We start from the raw sequence: 27,553 nt of genomic DNA on the forward strand, positions 1-27,553 counted from the left end.
TTTGTATTTTATTTATTTAATCACGGGTAAAAGCCTGCTTTCAACTAGAAGCTGCTTTTCAGCAAGACGGTATATATATTTGAATGTATACTCAATAATATTTTTTTTCAGTGGAGATTAGGGAGTTTCATATCATTATTGATGCTAACAGTACTCATCGCATTGATTGTATACTTATTTTGAACACGAGTGGTGGTATCAATGATTACCCAAACAAATCTACAGTGGTCAGTGTTTCAAAAATGATGGAAGCGGTTAAAGAGTCCCTTATGTGCTTTCACATGGGTGAATGTACTGGAACTGCTGTTGGCCTATATTCTTGCATTGAGATCATGCAACATTTTCTCATAACAAATGCTCAAGACCAATGAATTTCGCGTATAGGATAAGCCATCTTCCAATCAATTGATTAGGTTCCACACCACCAACAGTACATCATTAGGCCTTCATTGGCAAGTATTCTAAACGTGATTTGTTGGGGTATATTTTTTACTCATAGATTACTCCTACAAAGTTATCGTGCAAAATTGTAATGCTGTTTGTATACGAAAACAATTTTCATTAATATCTGAGTAATACCACTGGAACTAGATATCGTTTTGTTTCGTTAATATGTTGGAGTGAGCTCTTAATTTCTATTTTATTTGCCATGTTTGTCCAGATGAGTGAGCAGTGATGGTAGCTTGTAGTCTGTGTAGTCTCCTTCGATCAGACCCTTTGCATTATCAGCAGCATGCCAACATTCTTTATAATCTCGAATAAGAGGTATGCGACGGTTAATGAGCTTCACGGGAACATTTCGATCGTCAATAAAGAGAGTTGCGTTTATATCGGGTGAGACCACTGGCAGAGGTACATCCGACATGTCAACACTTGTGGTGACCGAACTAGACACAAGGACCTCCTTCTTCCGGTAAAATTGACCTGAGAATGTAAGATTATGGAGATTTAAATAGTTTATAATGAGTACATCGTGATTTTTAGAGCGTTGGTTGTGCTATTTGTTTAATACGCCGTGATATTTAGAAATCGTATAAATAACTCATAAAACTGAAAGTAGGCTGAAAGGGAACCCTGGGGAATGCCACATATGCTTCCGATTGTCAGTTAAATTTTTTGTATCATTTATGCATTTAAATTGTGTTTTTTTTGGACAAATAGTTCCTGAACAGAATTTAAATGATGCATGTGGAAATTGTAAACAAACCTCCTTATTGCAAAAAAAAATAATCTGATTAAAGGAGGCCTGTTACGTATACGTGGTCTTACAAAATAGTGTCCTATAACAGATGAGTTCAAAATTATCCCACTGCTTGGCTGTATACGGACTATTCAAAACTCACCAATTAGTCCATGGACATCTTGAGAAAGACCCTTTCCATTTTCCACATAGAACCCGAGGTGATCAACGCGGTGAGAACGGTTGGCAGCTCTTTCTCTCTCATACTGGAAGATGTTTCCGTGTCTTACGCGATGTGCCATGATCACCACCACGACATCGTCACCATGGTTGATCACTACTCTATGTTTATTCCTGATATGGACGTCGAAGTCACCCACGCGCATTGAGAGGTCGTCATCCCAGTCGAGTTTGAATGCCTTGTTGTTGACTTCAATGTAGGTAGGCGTCAGAACGAGGTACCGGTCGGTCCCGAAAAGGACGCCGATTTTGCCGAAATACGTACTGTTATTCCCTGGATTGGAAATGCCATTGTGTTCCACAGGGATGACATACGCAGATACTTGCAGATCTGCAGTTGACAAAATCAAATTTTACAAATGAAACCGCTAAAGTATCTAAGTACGGTATAAACTTGTTTAATCTTAATGATTCGTTTGGATCGTTTTCCCCTCCTCACACAACAGACCTTCTTGGTATAAAGGCTGAAATCCTTTATCGCATCAGTTACAGCTTCAACTATATGGAACGTCTCAGAACATTTCTTTTTAATTCTTAGAGGGTGTTGCAAGAAAATATTTGCAATCAATTGCAAATATTCTGTTGCAATTTTACAACTGATAGATCAACGTTAGTTAAAGCAAATCAGATTAAACTTCTTGGTTCAAGGGGAAGATTAGCAATCAGTCACTAATTTGCAATTAACTGCAAGGCTTATGATAGATTTAGGAACCAAAAATAGACTCGCAATTTATCGCAAGTTTCTTGCAACACCGCATAAGTAATATTAATTTATATTTTACAAAGATTATTATATCTTTTTTTACATTTAATTTGTACTAAGTAATTCTACGTTACATATCACTGCATAAATACGTTTGGTTTGTTAAATTATTGTGTTGTCTGTTTTTAAAAGGTATACATCCTGTAAATTTACGATTTTCTTTGTAAAATTATAAATACTTTAACAGTGTAGGAAATATTTCTAATGGGAATATGTCGTTCAAATACAGGTGAGGACCTTTTTTTTTGGTTTGTTTTTGTTCAGGTTTTTTTTTTTTTGCTTTTCAAAATTGACGCGGAAGGAACTGACCTTCATTTTTGTACTGACTTTTTGACCGCTTGTCAAATTTCCGAGGGAAAGTGTGCCCCTCCTTTTAGAAAATCCTTGATCCGCCCCTGATGAAAACTGACTTTATTTTATAGATTCAAAACCGAAAAATTGTCTTTATTTTTTTTCAAGATTTCTTGAATCTAAGATTTTTTTTCAGGAAAGGAACTTGTAAATACACTACAACGGTAAAACGGTTTGTTTGTCCGTTCTTCTGTTGTTATATATTTTAACTTTTAGTTTTTGCTTTGCTTTGGTATATAGTAAGTCTATAGTCCACGAAAGAAGGGGTCGAACCTTGTTTTTATTTTTACACTGTTAAAAAACACTGATTTTGCAGAAAGTAATAAAACAGAATCATTCTGTAAATTCATAAAACATGAATTTTTCTGCAATTTAACATAACAGGTCTGCTTAAAAGGGGAAAAGGGTGTTTTATTACAGGAAATTTATAAGGTTCCATACATCAAATACCAATTTCCTGTAAGATTATACAGGTGTTCTGGACTCTGGAGACTCTGCTACAGGAACTTCTTTTAGGATAAATTTTCTAACAGTGTAGATATACAATTTTTTAAATGGTTTCTTGGCAATTCGAGGGTGCTGATTCCGAATCTGAATGATGCCACTCGTGTAGCCTTGAGCATTTTCTGAAAATTGGTAATATCCAATGTGGCCGCCAAAATATGCAAATTACCCATGAAAATCATAAAATTGCCCACACATTGGCTAGTACATGCAGTTGTGCTGCCGGAGTGAAATACTCTGAAAAAACAAGATTTTGAAAAAATATTCATTTTCTTGATATTCAAAATGGCCGCCATAGACCCCTGTACAATTATATATGAATGGGGAAAACTATTTTCACAAAAGTGAGCACTAGCATACAAATTATTATGATCTAGATATGAGTGAAGTAATGTCTGAAAACATGATCGTCAACGATCTATATCACTTCTTATGTCATGTTTGTGACAAATACTGTATTTTGATATTAAAAAATGGCCTCCAAAAGCCCTAACACTTATATGTACAATGTGAATGGGAACAGATAATTTTAAAAGAAGTTGGCTTTGCTTGAATAAATGGTGTTGCATGTATGAAACGTCTGAAAATATGATATCTAACGAACTAGATCATCTCTTATGTTTAAATACTATATTTTAACATTCAAAATAGATGCAATATGCCCTTTTGTGGAAATTATCCTTTTCCATTCAAAATTTACATAATACGATAAGGGCCTATAGCGACCATTTTCAATTTTAAAATGCAGCATTCATTACTTTTATGGCATAAGATATTATGTATTTCGTTAGAAATCATGGGTTTAGACAATATTTTACACCTACATCAAAGTTAAGCAATTCCTATAGTCAAACAAAGCAAAATTCTGTCAAAATTATCTGTCCTCAGTGACAATGTACATCATACTTTTGGGGGCCTATGGCAGCCATTTTGAATTTCAAAGTAAGGCATTTAATACCTTCTCGACCAAGGTGTGATGAATTTAGCTGGAAATCATGTTCAAGACAATATTTTACTTATACATCACAGTTACTTGCATTTTTGCTTCCTATTATTGTGAAAATTAGTTTCCCTATTCACATGTTACAAAATATATTATGGGCTTGTAGGGGCCATTTTGAAATTCAAAATACAGTATTTATCAACTACATGGGTGAAGAAATTTCCTAAAAATCACGTCTTCAAACAATGTTTTACTCATACAACATAATTATATGAGTTTAATGGGCAAATCCTAATTCTTATAAAATTATCTGTCCCCATTTTCAATGCAGATAATACTGTAAGGGCACATTGGGGCCATTTCGAATTTCGCAATACAGCATTTATCTCATGCTATACAAAAAAATTGATATGTTTCGCTAGAAAACATGCTTTCAGACAATATTCCACTCGTAGATCACAATTGCATTCATTTTATGGTTATTACTCGTGAGAAAATTAGTTTCTTCATTTACATTGTACATACTACAGATAGGGCCTATGGCAGCCATTTTGAATTTCAAAATACAGCATCATTACCAAAATGGCAAAGGAAATGATATATCTCGTTAGAAATCATGTAGTCAGACATTGTTGCACCAATATTTCGCAACTATTGGCATTTTAAAGTCAAGCCAATCCAAATGTGAAAATTATTTGTCCCCTTTTATATATTGAGCACAATATATTGGGTCTATGACATCCATTTTTAATATCATATTACAGCATTTATCACATTATATAGTATACAAATGACATATTTTGATAATAATCATGTTTTCAGACAGTAGTCCACTCGTAGATTACAATCACATGCAATAATAGTACTCATGTTTTAAAATAATTTTTCACCATTCATATTCTACATTTTAGCCGTGTATACAGGGACATATGGCAGCCATTTTCAATATCAATAAAATAATTTTCTGTCAAATGTCGTTTTTTCATAAAGTATTTCACTCCTGCAACACAACTACATGCATTTTATAGTCAATGTGCGGGCAATTTTACGATTTTCATGGGTAATTTGCATATTTTGGCGGCCTTATTGGATTTTGCCGATTTGCGGAAAATGCTCAAGGTGACTAAGAGTGGCTTCATTCAGATTCGGAATTAGCACCCTCGAATTGACAAGAGCCGTAAAAAAATATCGTATTTCTAAAAAAAAAAAGGTTCGACCCCTCCTCTATGGGGCCTATCCTGGACTACTATGGTCACACCAATAGTGTGCCCGTGTCTTCGAACAATTACAACCGAATAATACTTACTGAACTTAGGGTCATTCAGGAGATTGAATACATCACCAGGATCGCCATTTATATCAAAACACACATTTAAATCAGAATGGGGAATCTCAACCATGAAGTGTGGATCGCTGTCAGCTGATTAGGTAAAAAATATGCAGAGAATATAATAATTAAAACATTTTGCAATTATTCAGATAATTATTATTAGATTTTGTTGTTTTTAATAGGTATGGTGCTGCATGCTCGTAAAGGGACCGCGGAACCGGGGGGCTGAGGGCTTCAACCCCCACTTGTTTTCAAAAAGAGTGTACAAAAACATAACAATGACCATATGATTGTGATTTTTGCATGGTCAGTCCCCCCCCCCCTCCACTTTAAATACCGGTGACAATGTCCAGAGTTGAAATGATGAAGATTTTTCTATGACGTTAGTGGTGGGAGAGGGCAAAGATGGGAAAGTTAGATTCGTCATGATGATGATGATGGAGGCGGGGGACCTAGGCTGCCGATTTGTACAGGGAGGAAATGAGCCTTTGTTTTTTTAACTCTAAATTGTGGGTTTTCAGGATTATTTCCCTTTAATACACTCCTTCGAATGTCGTATGTTTTCACTTATTTTAGATGATAAACCGGGATAATGCTTAAAGACTAAGACTACTGAAACAGCGTGAAATGTAATAGATTGGAAGGATGGGAAGGTTAAATTGGTCATCATCGTGATGATGGAGGCAAAGGAACTAGGCCGACAATTTGTACAGGGAGAAAATGAGCCATTTTTCTTTATGACTCTGAATTGTGGGTTTTCATGATTATTTCCCTTGTATACAATCCTTCACAGTTCTACATTCATTCATTTGGTATGTTTCCACTTATTTTACATCATAAACCGGGATACTGCAAACAGAAATTAAGTGAAACATGACATAATGTTTTAAATATCAAGTCAAATCTATTTTGTCTTTAAAATCGATTCCACTCATCAAGGACCTACTAGTAGATCCATGCATCCATTAATGATAAGACTCTTTCGTTTGGGGTTTTTTCAGTAAGGGAGGGGGCGGCTCAGTGGCGTGGCGTAAGACATGGCGTAAAGGGAAAAATTATTTAAAAAACTGCAAGGGAGCGAAGTGAGCAAGCAATAAAATGAAACTTTCAATGAATAATCAATTTTTTTTAATATATTTTGACATGGTACTTGTTTCACCTTTCCATTCTTTTTTTTTCTTTGTCATGAGACATGTCGTGAGACTTTTTTTATGGTACATTTCCCTCCCAAGCTCCACACAAGAGCGTAGGCTGGATCGAGCATGGCTAGGTGGAACAAAAGTCATATGGGGGATACACATCTTGGGGAGGTGGAACTTAAGTTTGGGAAAATCAGTTGATGCAACCAGCAGAAGGGTTGCACATTTTGTTTTGCTTGTAAGTGTCGGAACTCATCTGCTTCAGCGGGAGGGTGCACGAGCAACCCCATCCAAGCTTTGTCACATTTACATGCCACTAGGGGGAGTCCTTAAGACTGTAGTTCTAAGCATGTACTAAATCAATAATACGAGCGCGAAGCGCGAGCTGATTTTTTTTTTAAATATTGACCAGGAAATGAGTCCTTTCGAAGACTCTTTCGTGTTTTCAGGATTATTTCCCTTTTATACATTCATTCTGTTCTCATTTATTTGGCATGTTTCCACTTATTTTACATCATAAACCGGGGTGGTACTAACAGAAATAAAGTGAAATAGGGTGAAAGATGATATATTTTTTAATATCATGTCAAAATCTAAAATGGTTTAGGTATTGAAAAAGTTCATTTTATTTCTTTGCTCGCTGACTCTCAGCTTTTAACCTAATTTTGTCCTTTACATCATGTCTTTCCCCTAAAATATTCAGACTACGCCACTGACCCCCCCCCCCCCCCTCCTATTTTTTTAATCCCTCACAAGAGAAAGGAATATTCTACCCCCAACCCGCCATAAATACTGATTGACGCCCATAGCATGCCAGTATATATATATTCTATAACGAGATAATAAGATATGTAGTAGTAGTGGTGTCACGCGCGTAAAACATTCCCCATAGACTTGTGTGTTAAAATGGCACTTTTGAAAAATTCATAAAAAATAAGTGTGAAATTAGAGGGTGGAATGTTTGCTACCATTGGATAGGTTATATATCTGACATTCCATATCTGGCCAGGAAAGGGTACCGTAGCCAGTTCATTTTAAAAATAAATCGCCATTTATGAAGATAACTATGAATCGATCAAATTCATCAACTGAAACAGTAAAATAGCACTAATTATTCTGCCAGTCAAAAAATAGTTCCAAGTCACTTATTTATCTTCCCAATTTGGGCGAAGGAGTTCAGTAGTTACCATTTCTAGAATCAGTGTTAGATTTTGAATCATATTCATACATTTTCTGTCAATCAGCAATATCAAATTGAAAAGAATCGAATGGGTTGGGTCGAACGAATATCTTTAGCCCTCCTGATGTAATTAGGCTCGTGGCACCTAGTTGAATATTATGGTGCTTGTACATTTTGTTGAAGTAGATGGCGTTCTTTAATATTCATGAACGAAAACCAAATCGGAGAGTCGACAAGAATTTAGGTGTTTGCATGTCACTGATATCCGATATCATACAATATGTGGTGCGAAAACAAAATCATAGGGCGGAAAGTGTGTTGCGACTTGGTTTTTGCGTTTTTAAAAAACGGACAACAGAACTGAATCCATGTTGTCATTTTGTTTTTGGTATGCATTCACAGTAATAAAAGTTTAGAAATCAGAAAAAACAAAGAATCTCTTATTCTCGATTCCTGTTTATCATGTTTATGATCACCAAACAGGAAATCACAACACGCTTTCCACGCATAGTCGGGCACCTTAGACCACTCGGCCACGGCCCACGCCCGGCCACGGCACCTCTGCTCATGACCGATGACCGATACCAGGTGTGCTGTTGAGGATCCAACTTAACATTGATGGGATTAAGATATTTCTGGAATTTGTATAGTTTCTTTATTATTGACACCAGTACTAAAACATGTGTTGTAAAAAAATAGATATTGGAGATGTTTAAAAACAAATGATTTTATGTTGGAGAAAATATCACAAGAGATTATACTCACCAAAAGCTTGCGAAGCGGGAATTGTCATCGATGGGGGACGACCTGGTCCTCTCATGCCTTTAGGGCCTATTCAGAGTTGAAAATTTGAAATATTTCTGAGAGGAATGCGAATTTTAATTAATCCAACCTCGATTTAAATGGGATTTCAACTCCAAAATTGAACGCAACAGTAATTTTCAACCATTCAAAGGTTGCGTTTAAAAATCAATTTCTTCTCCAACTGGCTTATGGGTAATTGCACCCCCCCCCCCTGCCTTGAATCTTAACACAAATACACATCATGAAATCAATTTTCTAAAAAAAATGTAATTTTCGTAAAATGAAATGATAGTCATTACCAAAACTTGCAGAGATGCGTTAGATGGCTATGACAACTCATGAGCAAAAACATAATAATAAAGGGGATTTAACCCCGATCTTTTAGAAAATACATATTGAACATTAATGAATATTCACTACAGAAAAGTACAAATCAAAGCCGTCAAATGCTGCGTCATAAACCGAAGTTAATGAAAACGGTGGTGTCAGAGGTGGAATTTACATGATTAAGAAGACAGCGTCAGAAAAAAAATCACCTCATTGAAACACTTTTTTATTCTTAAAACTATGTACAAAAACTTTTAAATGACCATCTAATCGTGATTTATTTTTTGCATGGTCAGCCCCCCCCCCCTCCCTCACTTTGAAAACCATCTAGATTGGAGCCTCAGGGGAGACTACATGAATGAGAGTAATAACCAGCATGTGACACGTGATTAACCTCGAATACCATAACTTTCAAGCTTCTTGGGAATGTGAATGCCAATATATACACAACAAAAAAAGTAAGTCCCCCCTTGAACAAACATCAATAATTTCCGAACCAATGCGAGTTTTTGATATATTTTTACATGAGCGTGTAGGTAATTTTATAAGCTACCTTCTGAGTAAATGTTATGGACATATTTTACGTCATGTTTCAGTGAGCACCGTCGGAAGGCAAAAATGTCACTTTTCAAAAGTCACAAGCCAAATATCATGACTTTGATTCCATTTCATACGAACTGATTCCACATTCTCATCATGAAAAATAGTCAGAAGGCTTGTAAAAGGTATTTTCTAAAAGACGATACAACTTTTCTGGCTAAATTTCACGGTTGAATAAACACAAGTCCAAATTTGCTATAATTGGTCTTTTTACACATTTTTATCAATCAAAAATAATGATCGACTATGATGACAATTACTTTTGGGAAGAGTATCTTCAACAATATTCATCGTTTCACGGTTCAATGAACATTTATTGAAAACAAAAAATACGATTTTCAAATATCATAGGCAAGTATTGTGTCATTTTGGTAACTGAAACTGATCTTTTGTCAATTTTTTTCGTTATGTTCATGAGCAATTAACATGCTTCAATGATTCAAAGACGTTTGATTTAACATTCACGCTTGAATGAACATTGTGGAATGTGATTAGCTCTTTTTTACGTTATTGGAAAAAATCCAATATGTAACTATGGATATCTGTCACAAACCTCCTTGCATGGTTCATTTGATTTGATTTTTATGAAAATCCCGATGCTTAATGCATCAGTGAGCACACAATATTCGAAAATTATGCAAATGGGAAGAAAGTTCAAGGCCTTGGCCCCACTCTGTGCCGTATCGAATTGTTATTTTGGTGTGCGCGCCTTTTGGATAGTGTTATCCTGAAGCCATGTGCGAAGTTTTATGAAATAACTGTTGGTAGAAGTAACAAAAACCGTCCATTTGTTAAAATTTTGACTTCCTCTCTCATAGACTTGTGTACATTATAGGTGCATATGTTTAAGAATAAGTAACCCCTTATTAAATATGGTGGAACTTTTTTTCAAGGCTGTCTTTAGCAATGTCATTTGGCAGTAATGTTTATCAACCTATGGGCAGAATTCTGTGCAAAAATGAAATCGATTTGTTTATTCATGGATGAGTGAGCACGCATCAAAGTGGGAAAATGGGTATTTTCAATAATGTCACATACTCATTTTAAAGGGTAATAAGTTTAATATTGGGGGCAAATTCGGTTTCATTTGTGACTTTAATTGCTGTTGTTTTTATCATCCATCATTTCTATCACCACACACTTTCCGAACTTTTAACATTTTCATGGTTGAGCGAGCACATTCGAAAACTTAAGAATGAATACTCTTTATACTGCATAAATGTATTTTTTTCCTAACAATTTCTCATGATCAGTTTGATTTATGGACAAATCAGGGGTGGATCCAGAATTTAAAAATGGGGGAGGGGCCTATAATCGGGGTAGCCACCAACATTTTCAAATGTTAATAAGACCTAACTTGTTACAAGTTGTAGAGGATACTACCAAAAACCCCTATGATGATACGTCACAATACAGGGGCCGCGGAACGGTTTTCGAAGTGTGGGGAGAGGGGGGGGGGCTGACCATGCAAAAAATCACAATCATATGGTCAATTTTACATTTTTGTACATGATTTTGGAAAAAAGTGGGGGCCCCAGCCCCCCCCCCCCCTCCCGCTTCTGCGGCCCCTGCAATATTGTGCTCACTCAACCATGAACATACGATATCAAAATTGTGTGTGGAGTTGCTATATGATAGATAGTAATACACCATTAACACCATAAATTTCAACTTTTGCCCAACTTTATTTGCACAATCTGAAAAACGACTCTTGTAATTCAATCTTTAATTATGCATGCATGACTCAACCGATCAATCTCATTTTCCCCCAGGGGTTGCTTAATGAGTGTAGAAAACTACCTACGAAATATCATATCTCAAAATAATTCCGTTCAAAAGTTACAGCACTTTGATTTAGGGGGACTTACTTTTTTGGTTATATTTTTTCAGAAACACAAAGTATCAACTATAACTGGAGCTAAACACTTGCCTTGGATATTAATATTTTACTGACCTTTGAATAATCTTCGCTGAGCCGGGAACGAGGCTTGAGGTCCCGCAGGCCCTGCAGCCATTGGGGCTAAGTACAAAGATGATGAATGCATGTTCTGTATTTCATCACTTGGCACCTCAGGTACACTTTCTGCGAGGATGTCGGTATCATCATCTGGTTTGACCACCAAGAGCGAGGTAAGAGGTGTAACGAAATGGTATTTGAGAGAGAGATTGAGGGCCCGTTCGGAGATCGCTTCTTTTGTGGCACGGTTGTCGGCTGTCTTTCGTTCATCAAGAAGATTCTTGATTGTGAGGTATGCCCACAGGCGCTGGGCGAAGTCATCGACTTCATGACGACGAAGAGAGTTATCTTTCTGTATATATTCCAATATGATGAGAAGAATAAAGCGTTTAGAGTGAGGAGGGGATTGTAATGTACCATAGAACTAGAATTTTAATTCGTCATGAGGACGAATTGGGTGATCTGTCTCTGATTTTCATGATCACGAATACAATCACCATGTTTATTGAGATCAATACGATGCTCATATTGAAAACTAAACTTTTATTACGAAAAGAACATGTGGAATACTCCAAAAAAGAGGGAACTGAGAATATGTGAAATACATGTAGGTGTAGGCGATACACATTGTACATGTTAGAGGCTCATTAAAAACAATTTTAATCTATTTTATTGTGCGATATTTGAACTCATATACCTTGTAATGGTGATTAAGGAACATTTGCGAAATGTTGAAAAGAAAAAAAAAAATAAAAAAACTTTATGTCCACTTTTGGGTTCGAACCCTGGACCCTAAGGACGCAAGACTGATGCCTTACCAAATGAGCTACACACTTCCCATAGACTTTACACATAGGCAAAACAAGAGGATCTTAGATCCAACTTTGCAAGTGAAATACGGGCATGATCCCGGCATCTGATCGGAAAACGAAGACCACCCTTGCGATAGCTTACAATCTCAGCTACTACATACTCCAAGCTCAGAGAAAACCAACAAATAGAAATGGAGATATGGCTCGCGAAATAGAGGAATGTAAAATCCAGTTTTGAGAAAAAGTCATTTCCCATAGAGATTGCACACAAAATGAGCGAAAATGACATGCCTCTATAACTTGCCATTTTTCAGGATGATCCGATCCTTAAAATGTAAATATACCCATCACAATAGAAAGAACATGTCCTCAGCTACAACGTAGAAAAAAACTGAGCAAAAATTGACCAATATTTACAGAGTTAAAGTCAAATTTGCATAATTATGATGACGTCATAAGTAGCAAAATGGGAATTTTGAGTTCCGACGCCATTTTGATGACGTCATGATAAAATTTCGGGTCAAATGTGACATGAAATCACATCTCCCATCCATACTCTATTCGAATATGAAAAAAAAATGGGGGTCAACGGACTACTTTAAGAGCTATAATGAATTTTGTATAGGCATGTTTTTGCACATATATTGTCTATGGTTAGTGCGCGCGCGCGCGCGTGCTGTAAACTTTGATGGAGGCTAATTCCTTTATTACTTGTCGTAGAAGGTTGATCAAGGTATCAAATTGTTCAGAATTCTATTCTTGGTGCATTGATATGAAAAAAATGGTGATCTTATATTTGATAGTGCCGTTACGCGCGAGAACGCGCACGTAACCGTGCGCGCGCGCAAATTTTTGAAATGCTTAAAATGACCAGGTGGCCGGGGTGTTTCATAAAGCTGTTCGTAAGTTAAGAGCGACTTTAAGAACGACTGGTGATCCCTTCTTGCGGTAAGTGGTATATTGAATTTGCGATGGTTTAGCGCGTAAGAAAGGATCACCAGTCGTTCTTAAAGTCGGTCTTAACTTACGAACAGCTTTATGAAACGGCCCACTGATTCGTACTCTGTTTTGGTCAAAAAGTGATTTTGAGCATTTTAAAATTTTGACTCGCGCGTACGCGCACGTCGTGACCTTTACATGACCTTTGATGACATGGGCAGTTGACCCTTGACCTGAAATTAATGTGATGTAAATATTGTTAATTTTTTATAATTGATAATGAAGATATGGTTGATAATGTGATTTTACAAATGGCGTCTAGATGACGTCATGATGACCTTTTGACCTTGAACTTGTTTCGTACTGATGACATGATAAGTCCCCATACCTGATGATATTTTGAAGAAAGTTGATGATGTAGATTTTGAGATTTTACGCTAACAAGAAAAGGGTGGAAAAATAAAATAAAGAATGAATAAATAAAAAAGAAAATTCGTACGAAATTAATAGTTGATCTGTCGATTGACAGATCACCTAATGATATGATGTAATGAATAGACATTCATGAGGCGTATTATTTTTCATCATAGGTCATTTTGGAAAGAGTGAAATAGACTAGAGTAATGCCATGCCAGCAGCCTTAACATGTACCATCGGGATATCCATCCTAAAATTAATCTTTAGTATCAAATTCGATACTAAAAGAAGATGGCTCATTCTAACATAAACCCCACTTGTGATATCAATGGCTGTATTATTCTTTTTGCCGTGTTACCGCTCATACTCCAGGGACGAATCTAGTTGTTGTTTTTTTCAAGGAAGGGTTTGACCGAGAAATTTAACAAGGAAAAGAAGGGGGCTTCACAAGAAAATGAAGGTCATTTCATTAATTTGACAAGAAAAAAAAGAGGTTCACTATGAAATGAAGGTGATTGGGGGTTGGCTTTGAAATTACTTGGTAGCCCCCACCCCACCTAAATCCGCTATTGCACTCCAACTATACCTCTATCGTTGTGGATGTATTGAACTCGATATCAACATCGAGGGATTTTCCAGTGATTACGACACAGAATGGTTCACCGTATATGCCATCTTCGTTCCCATCCACGATTGAAATCGTGTTCGGATGTTGAGCTGAAGCTAAGATTGTTTCATTGCGTACGAGATCAGATTCATCCCGATTTTCCCATGTCATAGGTCCATTCACATCATTTGCTGAATTCCAAACAGCATTAATAACTTCATCTTTCAGTTTGCCGGCTACCGTGATTTCGGTGCCATCAAAGTAAGCCATGAAATTCGACTGCGTGAGACTGTCTTCGTCAACCAATCTGTTGCTGTATTCGAGATTGATGTTGAAAAGGAGTGGATTTGCGACTTCGTCGTAAAAACCTTTCATTTGCACACTAGCACTCGAATCCTCGTAGACTTTACGAGCCAGAGCTTGGTTGGATAGTGATAGTTTTTCAAGAAATGAAAAGTCAACCCCGTTTCCAAACCCAACGCTGAACAATGACAGTCGACCCTCGATGAGATTTGTGATTCTTTTCACGATTACAGATGTACTTGTGACTGCACCAGACGTGGGCTGACCGTCGGTAAGCATAATGATAAGGGGCATGGCATCATCATTGTCATTTCCAGTGAGGAGATCGACAGCATTCGTTAGACCATCGTATAAATTCGTTCCTGTTCGACAAGGAGAATGGGAACAATAGAGATTTTTTTGGTATTGGTGGTGGTGATGGCAACATCTGTTTGTGCCCCCCCCCTCCCCGAAAGTCAAACTTTGGCTACATGCCTGAGAACAAGAAGAAGACAACGACAACGACGAAATAAGCATGATAAAGACAAATAATAGATCATTTCGAAAAACAAAAGGTAACATTTAAAAAAAGAAGAAGAATCACAGGAAGAAGAAAAATGGACGCAGCGAGGAAGGACAAGTGTACACCAATGTCAAATAAGGGATGTTCTCATACTTGCTCCCCCTTAAAATTATATCAGATCAAACTAACTTTTGATTTTACCTTTCTGTAATATCTGTTTGATGATATGAAGTATAATTTCCCTGATGAAAAGTACATACCTCCACCTGCAGAAAGACGATTAACGTATTCTTTAGCTGTTGCAATATTTCTACTGGTAGCTTCCACCATTTGATTAGCTCTCCAAACTCGAACACTCGATTCAAAGAGTACAATGTTGATGCGATCTATTGGGCGGACATCATCCAAAATCGTAGTGAATGCCGTTTTCGTCTTTTCATGAAACAAAAAAATGATAAATAGAAGTAAATATTTCATTGATATCAGCTGCATTATAGCCGCGCTTTCGCCCCGCTAAAGACGATGGAACTAATACAATAATATCACGACTCTGCTTTTGAAAAATATGTACTTGCTTAGGATAATGCATCAATTTTGTATGACAAAGAAAGGGGAAAAATTTGTCAACATTTTGACATATACATTCATATTCTATTTTAATTCATTTCATACTACAGCGTTGTGATTTATTTTGTTTACACAATTTTTAAATACTCCTGACAGAGTCAAGTTTTTTTCTAACCAAATTTGTTATAACGAAAATAGAACTCGTACAAAGGGGTATGGGATTGACACCAGCGTTCTTATTAGTCTTCGAAACTCGTTTATGGTCTTGATAGTTTTTATTTGATTTTATTTCTGCATTCATATCAATAACAGAATTTCAAAATATCAAATATATAAGGTAATATATAACAAAATGATAATGGTTGCAATATCAGCAGTGAAAATGAATATCAACAAGATGTTACAAAATTATAATTTTAAGGAATGCAGGAGACCACTCTCGTGAGCGATTAGATTTGTAGTGGTTGGATAATAGTACACTGACGATAAGAACAAATTGAATAATGTTTCTTTAAAATAACACCGAATATCATCTTATTACAGCCCCCCCCCCCGTTTTTTTAAAGAAAAAAAATCAATTCACCTGTTCTATTTTTCGACCACGCATTGAACCACTGACATCGATCACGAAGACAACATTCTTCCTTGTTTTCGGTAAACCTTCCGGTGAGAAGTAATGAACGAAATATCCATTGACGATCTAAAATGGGTTATATAAACGGCAATGGTTGTAATTGATACAGAATGAGATATTTTTTTTCAGGGGCGATGATGGAAATTGAAGGCGTATTCAAAGGATGCACTTCAACACTACTATTATTACCATTTATTATTATTTAATTATTTATTTGTTTGTATTTTTGTATACTGCAGGGATGGCCGTTCAGATTTGAAAAAAAATGCTTTACAAAATTTAACAAACATAATTCAACATGAAAATACAGAGTATTACTATAAAATAAACCAGGTTTAAATGAATCATGTTATCCCAGCCTAGGTTAAAGTATAACGAAATCCTGAGAACACGTAAGCATGTATGGAAACGGACAAATAAAAGACACAAATCAATTAAAGTTTGAGAAAAAATGAACAAATAGTATTTAATGTTACGAGCATTTAAATGTTAAGATCACTATAATGATAACGATATTCTCTCATCGACAGTCGCACTAACATGATTAATATCACACTTGCAGAACTATCATATTACTTTACGACACAGTTTACTTGTTACTTTAAGGACGTCTATCCATATAGAATTGGTTTGGTGATCTCAACATTCATATGCTCTTAGCTTTCTCATTATTTGTTCATGTTTTCTCAAACTTTAATTGATTTACTTCTTCAATACTTCTTATTCATAATTATAAGCTAACTTATCAGAAGGCTTTGAAAGGACCCCTGCAAAGTTTGACTCTCATTGATGCATAGTGCAAATTCAAAATGAAGCACATCATTGATTCTCATCGATGCACAGTGCTGAATGACGCTCATTTGATGATGTGTCCGAACTCAATGACGGGTACAGGTAAGACAACATCCGGCCCCTGCCACCCCCCCCCCCCATTTGAGAGGCACACAAAAATATGGGAACATGTCATGCGAAGCGCGAGTGAGTGATTTTTTTTTTGGTTGTCAAAGTTTTCCTGGATAAAAAATGACCTCCATTTTGTAGGTTTTTTTTGCTTGATAACCCCCCCCCCCGATTTGGAATTTCATACGACTTAAGGGAGTCCCTCATCTCGTTCCCCTTTGTTGTAATTATTACTACTACTATATTCTAATTATGAATATGATAGGTATATAACTACACGATAGATGCGAGCGGAAGCAAAATTGAAATTTCAGATCTAAAAAAATTGATATTCTGAGCACTTTTCTAATCATGAACAGGATAGGTATATGCCTATACAATTGATCCGAGCGCGAAGCGCGAGCGGAAACAAAATTGAGATTTCAGAGATCTGCTAACAATAATAATGTGAGCGCGAAGCGCGAGCACGACATTTTTTATATTCTGATCCGTAAACTTTATGATTTAAGCATGTTTTAAGTAAAAAAAAAAAAAGTAGCGTATCTGAATAAAATGCGTGCTCGATAATCAATCTGAACCGGTAAATTACGGATGCGTAGGCCTACGTTACCTGGAGGTGACCTGCTTTGACGTCATGCATGACGTCATATTTGATAATGAAATCCCCCATGATGCCGGTGGAAGTAATAAGCAGTCCTTCTCCTCTCGAATCAAAGAGTACCTTGGCAGAGCGAGGTCTGAGATCTACTTCAGTCATGTTGTTGAGTTTTGTTTCATCCGATTTGTCTGATATCGCCCATGAAGCATTGACATCCTTCAAACCTTGGGGTTCCGTGATATGAGCCTCTACACGAACATCCGGAACCATCTGTGTTTTTAACATGAATTTCAAGAAATCAATTTTTACCTTCTGTTTGGCATTTCAGGACCATAAACCCTCTAAGGGAGCTGCACAATTTAGAAATTTACACAGTAACTTAAGATATTCATCAAACACGTGAAAATGTTATACGTTTTCTGCGATCACTTCAAAAGTTATCTTCAGAAATTCATTTTTTTAATCCTGTATTATCGTATAATGACGTGAGGTCCGTCCCAAGACGTAAATTGGCATATTTAATTAATACACGTCTTTCACACAGAGAACGTTTGAAAGGCAGTCTTTCATTATTTATTGGTAGTATTTTAAATACATTACACTGTTAGAAATACTCCAAACAACGCTGTGTGAATCGCACAGTTGTTATTTAAACAAATTAAACAAGTGTTTAAAATCTTAAAGAACAATGCATATATTATTGATAATTGAATATTTGAATTTAAACTTTGTTGTTTACGATTTTAAACACTTGCTTGAAATGTTAAAACAACTATTTGCGATTCACACACAGCTTTGTTTAAATTGTTTTAACAGTGGATGAGTTTGGTTGTAAATATACACCTATTATTTCGTCTGGTGGAATTTGTCCAGTTATTTGATAAACACAAAAATAAGGCCTTCCCCTATCTTGTGGACAAAATCGAAGATTATGAACACTGGCACATGGGTGTTTAAAATTCATCTTTATTTTTTTTTCTTCGTTAAAAATACAATAAATTTACTGTTGTTGAACTGATGAACAAAATACATGCATCGCAATATTTGCAGTAGAGATGAGAAATATTTGTTTAAAAGTTCTGACCTGGCCTGGTTGGATGCTTATCCTCTGCTCGAATATGCCATTTTTTCTCTTTAACAGTTGTTCATATGTGAGGTTGAAACGAACAGATTTTCGAGCCTCCACGGTCACGGACACCGTGAATTTATTTTCATCAGGTGAACTGTTGGAGAAAAAAGAATCATCTTAAATTTGAGAAATAATATTTTCAAACAACTGGCAATCTTTCGCAAGAACAGCTTTTTATAGGATTTTTCCCGCACAGATCAAATCCCGATTTCATGATCGAAAGTAAAAAAACATAAAACGACCTCGAACGAACTTTACATTCAATGCCAACAAATTGACAGGATATGTTTGTCAAATTTCAGATTTATATTCATTTCGCTACTTCAATCTAAATGTCAAGGATTTACAATAAATTTACATCAGCTATGATGAATAAGAACAAGCCAAATATTGGATTTATGTTAGATATGTCACCATTCACCATCAATTTCATGAAATTTCTTTGAAATTTATAGAGAGTTTTAATTCAGTCACATTTTGATAATTGAATATATAATTCACTGAAAGAGTTGAAATTACAATAAAATTAGCTGTAGAAAGTTAATAGGAAAGATAGGCCTATATCCTTAAACACGTACGTAGAATTGGATTTGCTGGATGAAAATGGTCTTCGGTTTAGAGAATGACAACTTGTTAGGGACGCACGATAAAGATATTCAGGGGGGCTAGAATTTTTCTCAAAAAAATAACTTGCTATATGAGCCCCCCCCAAAAAAAAAAAATTGTCTCACAATCAGAGTAGAAAAAGAAAGAAAATGGTCCACATCTGAAAGGTTAAAAAAAATTGTCTCAATGGAGTAAGGGGTAAACAAAAATTTGCTCAAAGAAGAAAGGAAAGGAAAAAATGCATCAACCCCCCCCCCCGTAATCTAATGGTGCGTCCTTTATAGCACTGACAATAATCATGAAATTGTGTCCCAACTTAGATGTCATGAGTGACCTGGATGAAGACATATAATAACCTTGCCTTTGTTTAACTTGTCCTGCAGTCTGTCCTTTGGCTTTGGCCTCGTTATACTCCCTCTGAGCCACATCCTTAGGCTTCACTTCTGAGTGATAGGTGACATTGTCAATGGTCCTGTAAACACAATCATCACCATTGTAATCGTCATTGTCATTAATACAATTATTTTCATTATTATCGCTATAATAATAATAATATCATTATTGTTATGATTATTACTATTATTGTTATTATCATTATTATCAATTATTATTATTATTATCGTCATCATCATTATTACTATTATCATTATCATTAGTATTATAAGCATTATCATTATGTCATTTATATATTCCCTCTTTACCTCTTTATTATATAAACCCATTTTTCCATACACCTTTACAAAGAGGCAGATTATGAACTGCCTGATTTTTTTGGGGGTGGGAGTGAATCCTTGGGGTTGAATCACATCATTTTTCTGACCTTTTTTAAAATTCATCTATCCATCTCTTTGTTTGTCGACATTACCATGTATTTCTTGATTAATTTATTTCTACATTTTTAAAATCTCTATCCATTTAGGATTTGTTTGGTCATATTAATCAATGTCTTGGTCCCTTTCTTTCTCCTTTAAGCTGTCGTTTACAAGCACATGTGCATGCCCGTCATATTTATTTCAGCTATGAAATTTATATTTCAACCACAATTTCAATTGTAAGAATACTCTCCCCGTGTGTGTGTTTCGTTTTCTTTTGTCTTACTCTACAAGAAGTATAAGTGTAATTGATTTGTATTTTTGAATGTCAAAGAAGTATTATTGCTATTAACTGCAAAGAAAAGTCCGGGCCAATCGAATGTTAGTAGACTTACATTGAGAAAGCGCTAATGAAAGCATCATCAGGTAGACTGATTGTGAACTTGGCTTCTGCTGCATTCTTATCCGTGTTTTTAAGTTTGCTTCGGACCTCTGTACTGGAGAACCGAGCCGTTATCTTAGAAGCTATTGCCAATCTGAGTACCTCTGGTTTGGTCTTTAAAAAAGAAGAAAGAAGATCATGCTTATACAGAGTGTTATCTAAAAATGATAATAATGGCAATAGTGATGCCGGCGGCGAAAAAAATTATTTATCCATCAATATCGATTACGTCTTGGGTGGTAGGTAGGTAGGTAGGTAGGGGTGGTGCCGCGGCCGAATAGTCTAAGGCGCCAGGCTATTATGGAAAGTCCGGGGTTCGATTTCCGGCCGCGGCACCTAAGCCCGTGAGCAAGGCATTTCATCTGCAATGCTCTTTTATCCTGCTTTCAAATAAATGGAAACTGGTAACTACGTGTGCACTTGGTTTTTGTCTCGCCTGCGTAGCGGAACGAGACATAGGTATCACTATTTTCGGCGTCGTCGTCAACAATTGTGTTTTACACCCAATAACTTTCTATAGCTTCAAGGTGGGATCACCAAATTCATACCAGAGGTCCATCTCCTGAAGGCACAGGTCAAGTTCGAATATGAGTCGAATTTGAATAAGGTCAAAGGTCAATGAACTTTCCATGACTGGCAATGTGCTGTGTTGTACACCCAATAACTTTCTATAGCTTTGAGGTGAGATCGCCAAATTCATAACAGAGGTCCATCTCTTGAAGGTGCAGGTCAAGTTCAAATGTGAGTCGAATTTGAATAAGGTCAAAGGTCAATGAACTTTCCATGACTGGCACTGTGCTGTGTTGTACACATAATAACTTTTTATATCTTCGAGGTAGGATTGCCAAATTCATACAAGAGGTCCATCTCTTGAAGGTGCAGGTCAAGTTTGAATGTGAGTTGAATTTGATTAAGGTCAAAGGTCAATGAACTTTCCATGACTGGCACTGTGCTGTGTTGTACACATAATAACTTTTTATATCTTCGAGGTAGGATTGCCAAATTCATACAAGAGGTCCATCTCTTGAAGATGCAGGTCAAGTTTGAATGTGAGTTGAATTTAATTAAGGTCAAAGGTCAATGAACTTTCCATGACTGGCTCTGTGCTGTGTTGTACACACAATAACTTTCTATAGCTTCGAAACAGATATTAAAGATATCTGACTGGTACTGTATGTTCGGATGCTTTTTGCATCTATTTGTTCCACTAATGGCATGACCTTATCTGTTTGTTCTACTAATGACATGACCTATACAGTGCGTATAAAAAAACGGGATAGTTTTGAAAATTCTATGAAAATTTTGTTTCAAATTATTATATCTATATTTTGATGTTCATAGATGCTCTAAAATCTTATCTTTGAAATGCCATTTAAAAAAATAAATTTTGTTCATGCTTGAGCAAACACGGGACGTGCAAAATGGCAGAAATTAGAAATTTGATGATTTGACTTTTGGCTAATCAGCAGACTTCCTCTTGATCTTTTTATTATCTTTGCCATAATTTTCGAATTATGCTGTCAAATTTCATTTACAAATTTATTTATTTACCTGAATTATATTGTTTTTCATTTAAACTTCTTTTACCTTTGAATTTTCCTTCATAAGTAAGAAAAGAAGAGACTTTTTGTAAACCCAAGTAAGAAGATTTGCATTTTATTAATTGGGAGAATTTGTAATTATTCAAATCCTTTTGTTATGTGAAACAAATTACGTTATGGTACCTTTAATAATTATTATGTGAAACAAATTATGTTACGGTACCTATAAAAGACATGAATTCTATTTTCAAGGGGTTATTGAATCTTTCACCAAGTTTAATTATGTGCTTGACAGGACAAACAGGAAAGGATTCATGTCTTTCAATGGCAATGGTGTATTGAGTAAATTTTGAAGGAGCAAGATATGGCAGATCTGGTAAAATGTATAAAAAAAAGTTGTGAAGTGAGCAAGCAAAAAATTCCACTTTTTTATTAAATATCCAATTTGTGATTTTGACATAATATTGAGAAAATGATATCATATTTCACTTTCTATGTTTTCTGTCATTTTTCTTCCTTGGTCATAATGTTTTATTTGGGGGGAACACCCCGAGCCCCCACCCCTCAGTATGCCACTGTTCAAAGACACCATAACCTTTGTAGCACACAATGAAAGGATTTGAAGAAAAAAAAACACGCTCTCCCATACTTTTTGCTTTTTTTAAAAAAAGTTCTTGCCTAGAAATATTCAAAGCTAAAAGAGAACATATTAAAAAGGAACAACAAAAGAATTATTCAAGCGAATAAGTAGATTTGGAAATGAATTTTGACAGCATAATTCGAAAATTATGGCAAAGATAATGAAAAGGTTAAGAGGAAGTTTTGCTGATTAGCACGAAGTCTGGCCATCATATTTATCATTTTATGCCATTTTGGCGCAAGCCTCCTTTTTTACCCCAGACAAAAACATTCCGTGTTCACTCAAGCATGAATGAAACTAAATTATTTAAATGGCATTTGAAGGGTAAGACTCCAGAGAACGTATTGACACCAAAATATAGAGATCATAATTTGAAACAAAAATTTTATAGACTTTTCAAATCTGTCCCGTTTTTTTTTTTTGATACGCACTGTAGTTTTGACATGCAGTCTCTTCATGACTTCAATATGCAGGCGAGACAACGCTTGGCGTTTGCCTTGTTTTAAAATGGTATTGATTAATCGGGTTTACATTAAGAGTCGATTGGTTTATCAAAAAGACTTAATATCCATGATTGTGATGGCACGGGTGACAAACAAGCACAAATCATTATCCAGAATATGTACATGATGTAGGCTACTATAAAGCAACCTTCCCCTGTTCCAATACGCCCCTCTCTTTCCCATCATCACCTCCTCCTCCCCCCCCCCCCCCTCTCTCTCCCTCTCTCTCACTGTCTATCAGTCATGCAGTAATTTGCATGAGTAATAAAACAACGGGTTGAAACAAGTTAGAAGTGAAATCGCGAAAAGAAAAACTGGTTTACAATAATATCGTGCTTGGGAAAATGGTACTAAAGTCACGGTAGCTATCCGGTTATCCGGATATCCTCCCTTGGTTCCTAATATCTTCCGGTATTTCTCGGGGTATTTCTACAGGTTTGTGTGAGATAAACATGACAAAGTGTTGCGTAGGTGTTTAACATTGTAATATTTCTCACTGATTGGTGTCATGTAGTCCTACTTCATTTATATCTCCATGAGGGAGGGGGTAAAAGGTTGGTAACTGTTCAGATTAGAAGAGGTTATATACCAACATTGAACCAAACATGATGATTTTTTTTCATGTGTATGCTTTTCCGGGACGTCTTTTCCCGCGTCTTTTACTCAAGCTCTCAGCCTACTATACGCCAAATATATAACTTAAAATCAGACCAGAATAAAGTTCCTAGTCAATAAACTTCAAACAGTCACTCCGAAAGTAAGTCATAAATGAAATTCAAAGAAATATCTCCAAAAAAAAAATTAACAGTCCACCTCCTCCCATCTTTCGCGCGTCAGCACCATCATTGAAACAAACCTTAAAATGTGTATGTATGTTTTCCCCGGATGTATTTGACAAAAAAAAACAGACCATAATAAAGTTTAATTGTCAATTAAATTCAAACAGACACCCCACCCAAGAAAGTCATCAGTGAAACTGAAGGAAATATCTCAATGAAATGAAAACTTATTTATCTCAGCAGTCAACCTCCTCCCATTTTTCGCGCGTCAGCAACATCATTGAATGTGTATGTATGTTTTTCCCGGATGTATTTCACACAAAAAAAAAACAGAACGTAATAAAGTTTATAGTCAATTAAATTCAAACAGACACCCCACCCAAGAAAGTCATCGGTGAAACTGAAAGAAATCTCTCAATGAAATGAAAACTTATTTATTTCAGCAGTCAACCTCCTCCCATCTTTCGCGCGTCAGCACCATCATTGAAACAAACCTTAAAATGTGTATGTATGTTTTCCCGGATGTATTTGATAACAACAAAAAACAGACCTTAATAAAGTTTAATTGTCAATTAAATTCAAACAGACACCCCATCCAAGAAAGTCATCAGTGAAACTGAAAGAAATATCTCAATGAAACGAAATTTATTTATCCAAATCGTGCGTCAGCACCATCATTGAACCTAACCTTATAAAATGTTGTTTTCCAGGCATATCATATTGATAAGCGTGTCACGTATACACATTACTTTGAACTATTTACACACAAAGAATAAGTTAAAAATGAACAAGTTGAAATTGAACTAGTTAAAAGAACTAGTTGAAAAATAACTGAATGTTTATTTTAGTCATATTTGCCTATTTTCTAGTCGAATTTGACTAGAATACAAACATTTATGAATAGGCATACAAAATCCTATAAAACTATGTTTTAAGTCATAGTTTCTCCTATACTTTGTAAAAAAAATGAGAAGAATGTATCAATAAGAAGAGGATAAGGGGCAAAAGCGGCTCCTCCACTATACACTCATGGATAGGGCTGCTATGAACCCCATCCAAAGATTACAGAGTGGTGTTGCAGGGCCTTGGTTTGATCCATCTTTAATTCTTCTCTCAAAAATATCCAAGTCTATCGTACTCACGGCTAACAGCGGAGACTCGGTGACTAGGTCTTCGTCGTCGGTTAGTCCTGATAGGGGTCCCGGTAGAGGACCCGATCCTGATCCCAATGAGGATAAACCCCTCTCCTCTCGATCCAAGATCTCATTGTCATCGTATCCGTACTCATCTCCTTGGACTATGGAGAGAAGTGTTAATGACAAGTGTGATGGGGGAGGGGGTAGAAGGAGATAAGTTACGATGTTTGTGAGAGAGGGGAAAACCCAAAACATTTTAGGGAAAGAGAGAAGTAATTCAATTCAATTCAATTCAAAGTTTGTCTCAATCAATCAATCATGAAAATACAAATGCATACAAATATGATTTTTAAAAAACATGGGACTGGGAGCCCCTAGAAGTTTAAAAGAAAATTTTAAATGGGGCACCACCATGATACAATTGAATAAAAATCAATATAAAACATAAACAACAAAAAACAAAAATTGAAATACACTTTAGTTGGTATTGCTTTTCCATCTCTGAAATCTCCAAAACATGGTTACTAGAACTTCATGCACATAAAAGATTAATCTTATCCTGTGTTTCCTCTGGGCCCTTTTAAACCCTCAAATTTTTAACTCTAATTTCTTTTAGATTCTTTCTTGATTTGATTGAGTTATCAAGATGTTACGTTTGATTTCTAATTACAGAGACAATCTTCATATGTCATTTCATTAAAAATAAAATAAAGAAGATAGATTTCCAGTCACACTATCAAGTATAAGTCTTGCAATATATTCTTGATGTGCAACAGAAAGCATATATACCGACCTTTTTAAAGGTTATTAAACGGACCTACTATAATTTCAAGTAGTGCGCTGATACTTAATTATACAAAGTTGCAGAATGGACGAAGGTGAGTAAGTCCATCTATCATTATAAGAATACCTCGAATGATCTAGATTATTGAATTGTGAGTTCTCTGGAATAATCACGATAGCCTTAATACAACTTGAATGAAAACATACAAAATATCTATACAGTGCGTCCCAGAAAAAACGAAACCGAGATTTTGCAATCATTTATCATTACTTAATCATAAATAAAATAGACAAATGACCTACTAATTAAAAGCTTAGAATCTCCTCTTTCATCTGATATTACTAGATTATTTCTCATTCACGCATGAGTGAGCAAATGCAATTTGAAGAAAGGATATCAAAAACTCATTTGGCGGGGGGTATCTGGGTTTCAAAAAGAAAACCACATTTTTTAAAAGTTCAATATCTCCTCTTTAATTTGATACCTAAATTACAGAAAATGGTCACGAAATAACAAAGTTCTGGTCATTTGAAATAAGGCTTGAATTTCAATAATTTCATAAAATGAAGAGGTTCTCCAGGATGGCTTTCAAACTCTCTCGACACTCTGTTTTGTTGACGATCAGCCATGCATTAAATCTTTTGTTCACCATGCGAAAGCTTTTGTGGGAAACCGGTGAAAACACGTTTATCTCATGAAATTATGGAAATACAAGCCTTATTTCAAATGAACAGAACTTTTTTATTTCTAGACACTTTTTTGTAATTTTGGTAACAAATTAAAGAGCAGATATTGAACTTTTCAGAAATGTGGTTTTCTTTTTGAAACCCAGATAACCCCCGCCAAATGAGTTTTTGGTATCCTTTCTTCAAATTGTTTTTGCTCACTCATGCGTGAATAAGAAATAACCTAAGTAATATCAGATGAAAGAGGAGATTCTAAGCTTTAAATTGGTAGGTCATTTGTCTATTCTATTTATGATTAAGTTATGATAAATGATCGCTAAATCTCGGTTTCGTTTATTCTGGGACGCACTGTATATCAACAAACTGCATGGTAAGCATGTTAAATGAAATAATATTCTTTGTCAGTTAAAGAATGGAATAAAGTATTACACGCTACGTGTGTACGTACCATGAGGTAACAAAACTGCAGTCATGTCATTAGACAATTCTGCATGAGCACCTAGATTTGTAGGAAGACATCTTCCAACACTGATGACACTGAGAACGAAAGTAACGACGATCACGCCTGTCATTGTTGTGCTTTCTGCTCTGTGCACTCGATATCCTTACAAGTCAGTCACTTTTCAGCAACAGAAGCCAGATGATAACTCTTGCTAACAAAAAAAAACCTATGGTAGCTAACGGTATATGGACTTCCTGACCACCAACACTTTCTGCCCAGCGGTTATCACCGAATTAGTCGTATTTAAAGACTTTTTGAGGGGCGGAACACCGTTTATTTCTGATGAAAGTGAAAGCAAAATGCAATGACATCCGACCATCCGTCAAATTAAATGACCACAAATTGTCGATTTGCCGCGTATCATCTTGATATCACACGTTAAAATAATTAAATCTT

General features: G+C 35.8%; 1 protein-coding gene across 1 annotated transcript; it reads right to left on the reverse strand.

The window, feature by feature from the left end:
* On the reverse strand, positions 1-27,553 carry LOC121411043 (inter-alpha-trypsin inhibitor heavy chain H3-like). The gene is made up of 14 exons (XM_041603517.1): positions 27,104-27,553; positions 25,192-25,346; positions 20,540-20,700; positions 19,694-19,804; positions 18,682-18,820; positions 17,610-17,867; positions 16,049-16,165; positions 15,159-15,330; positions 14,073-14,758; positions 11,316-11,670; positions 8,396-8,461; positions 5,288-5,401; positions 1,344-1,751; positions 1-924 (listed from the first exon to the last, which is right to left on the reverse strand). The coding sequence occupies exons 1-14, from the start codon at positions 27,225-27,227 to the stop codon at positions 641-643; spliced, it is 3,150 nt and encodes a 1,049-aa protein (XP_041459451.1). The 5' UTR covers positions 27,228-27,553; the 3' UTR covers positions 1-640.

The sequence above is a fragment of the Lytechinus variegatus genome, chromosome 3 (assembly GCF_018143015.1).
Source record: "Lytechinus variegatus isolate NC3 chromosome 3, Lvar_3.0, whole genome shotgun sequence".
Lineage (NCBI taxonomy): Eukaryota > Metazoa > Echinodermata > Echinoidea > Temnopleuroida > Toxopneustidae > Lytechinus > Lytechinus variegatus.

Bases quoted from the DNA above. Each gene is read 5' to 3' on its own strand.
- LOC121411043 (XM_041603517.1), bottom strand. From the start codon at position 27,227: ATGACAGGCGTGATCGTCGTTACTTTCGTTCTCAGTGTCATCAGTGTT. The intron at 18,821-19,693 runs GCAAGGTTATTA...TTTCTCCAACAG, and splicing joins GCAGGACAAGTTAAACAAAG to TTCACCTGATGAAAATAAAT. The intron at 1,752-5,287 runs GTAAGTATTATT...TGTCAACTGCAG, and splicing joins CCTGAATGACCCTAAGTTCA to ATCTGCAAGTATCTGCGTAT.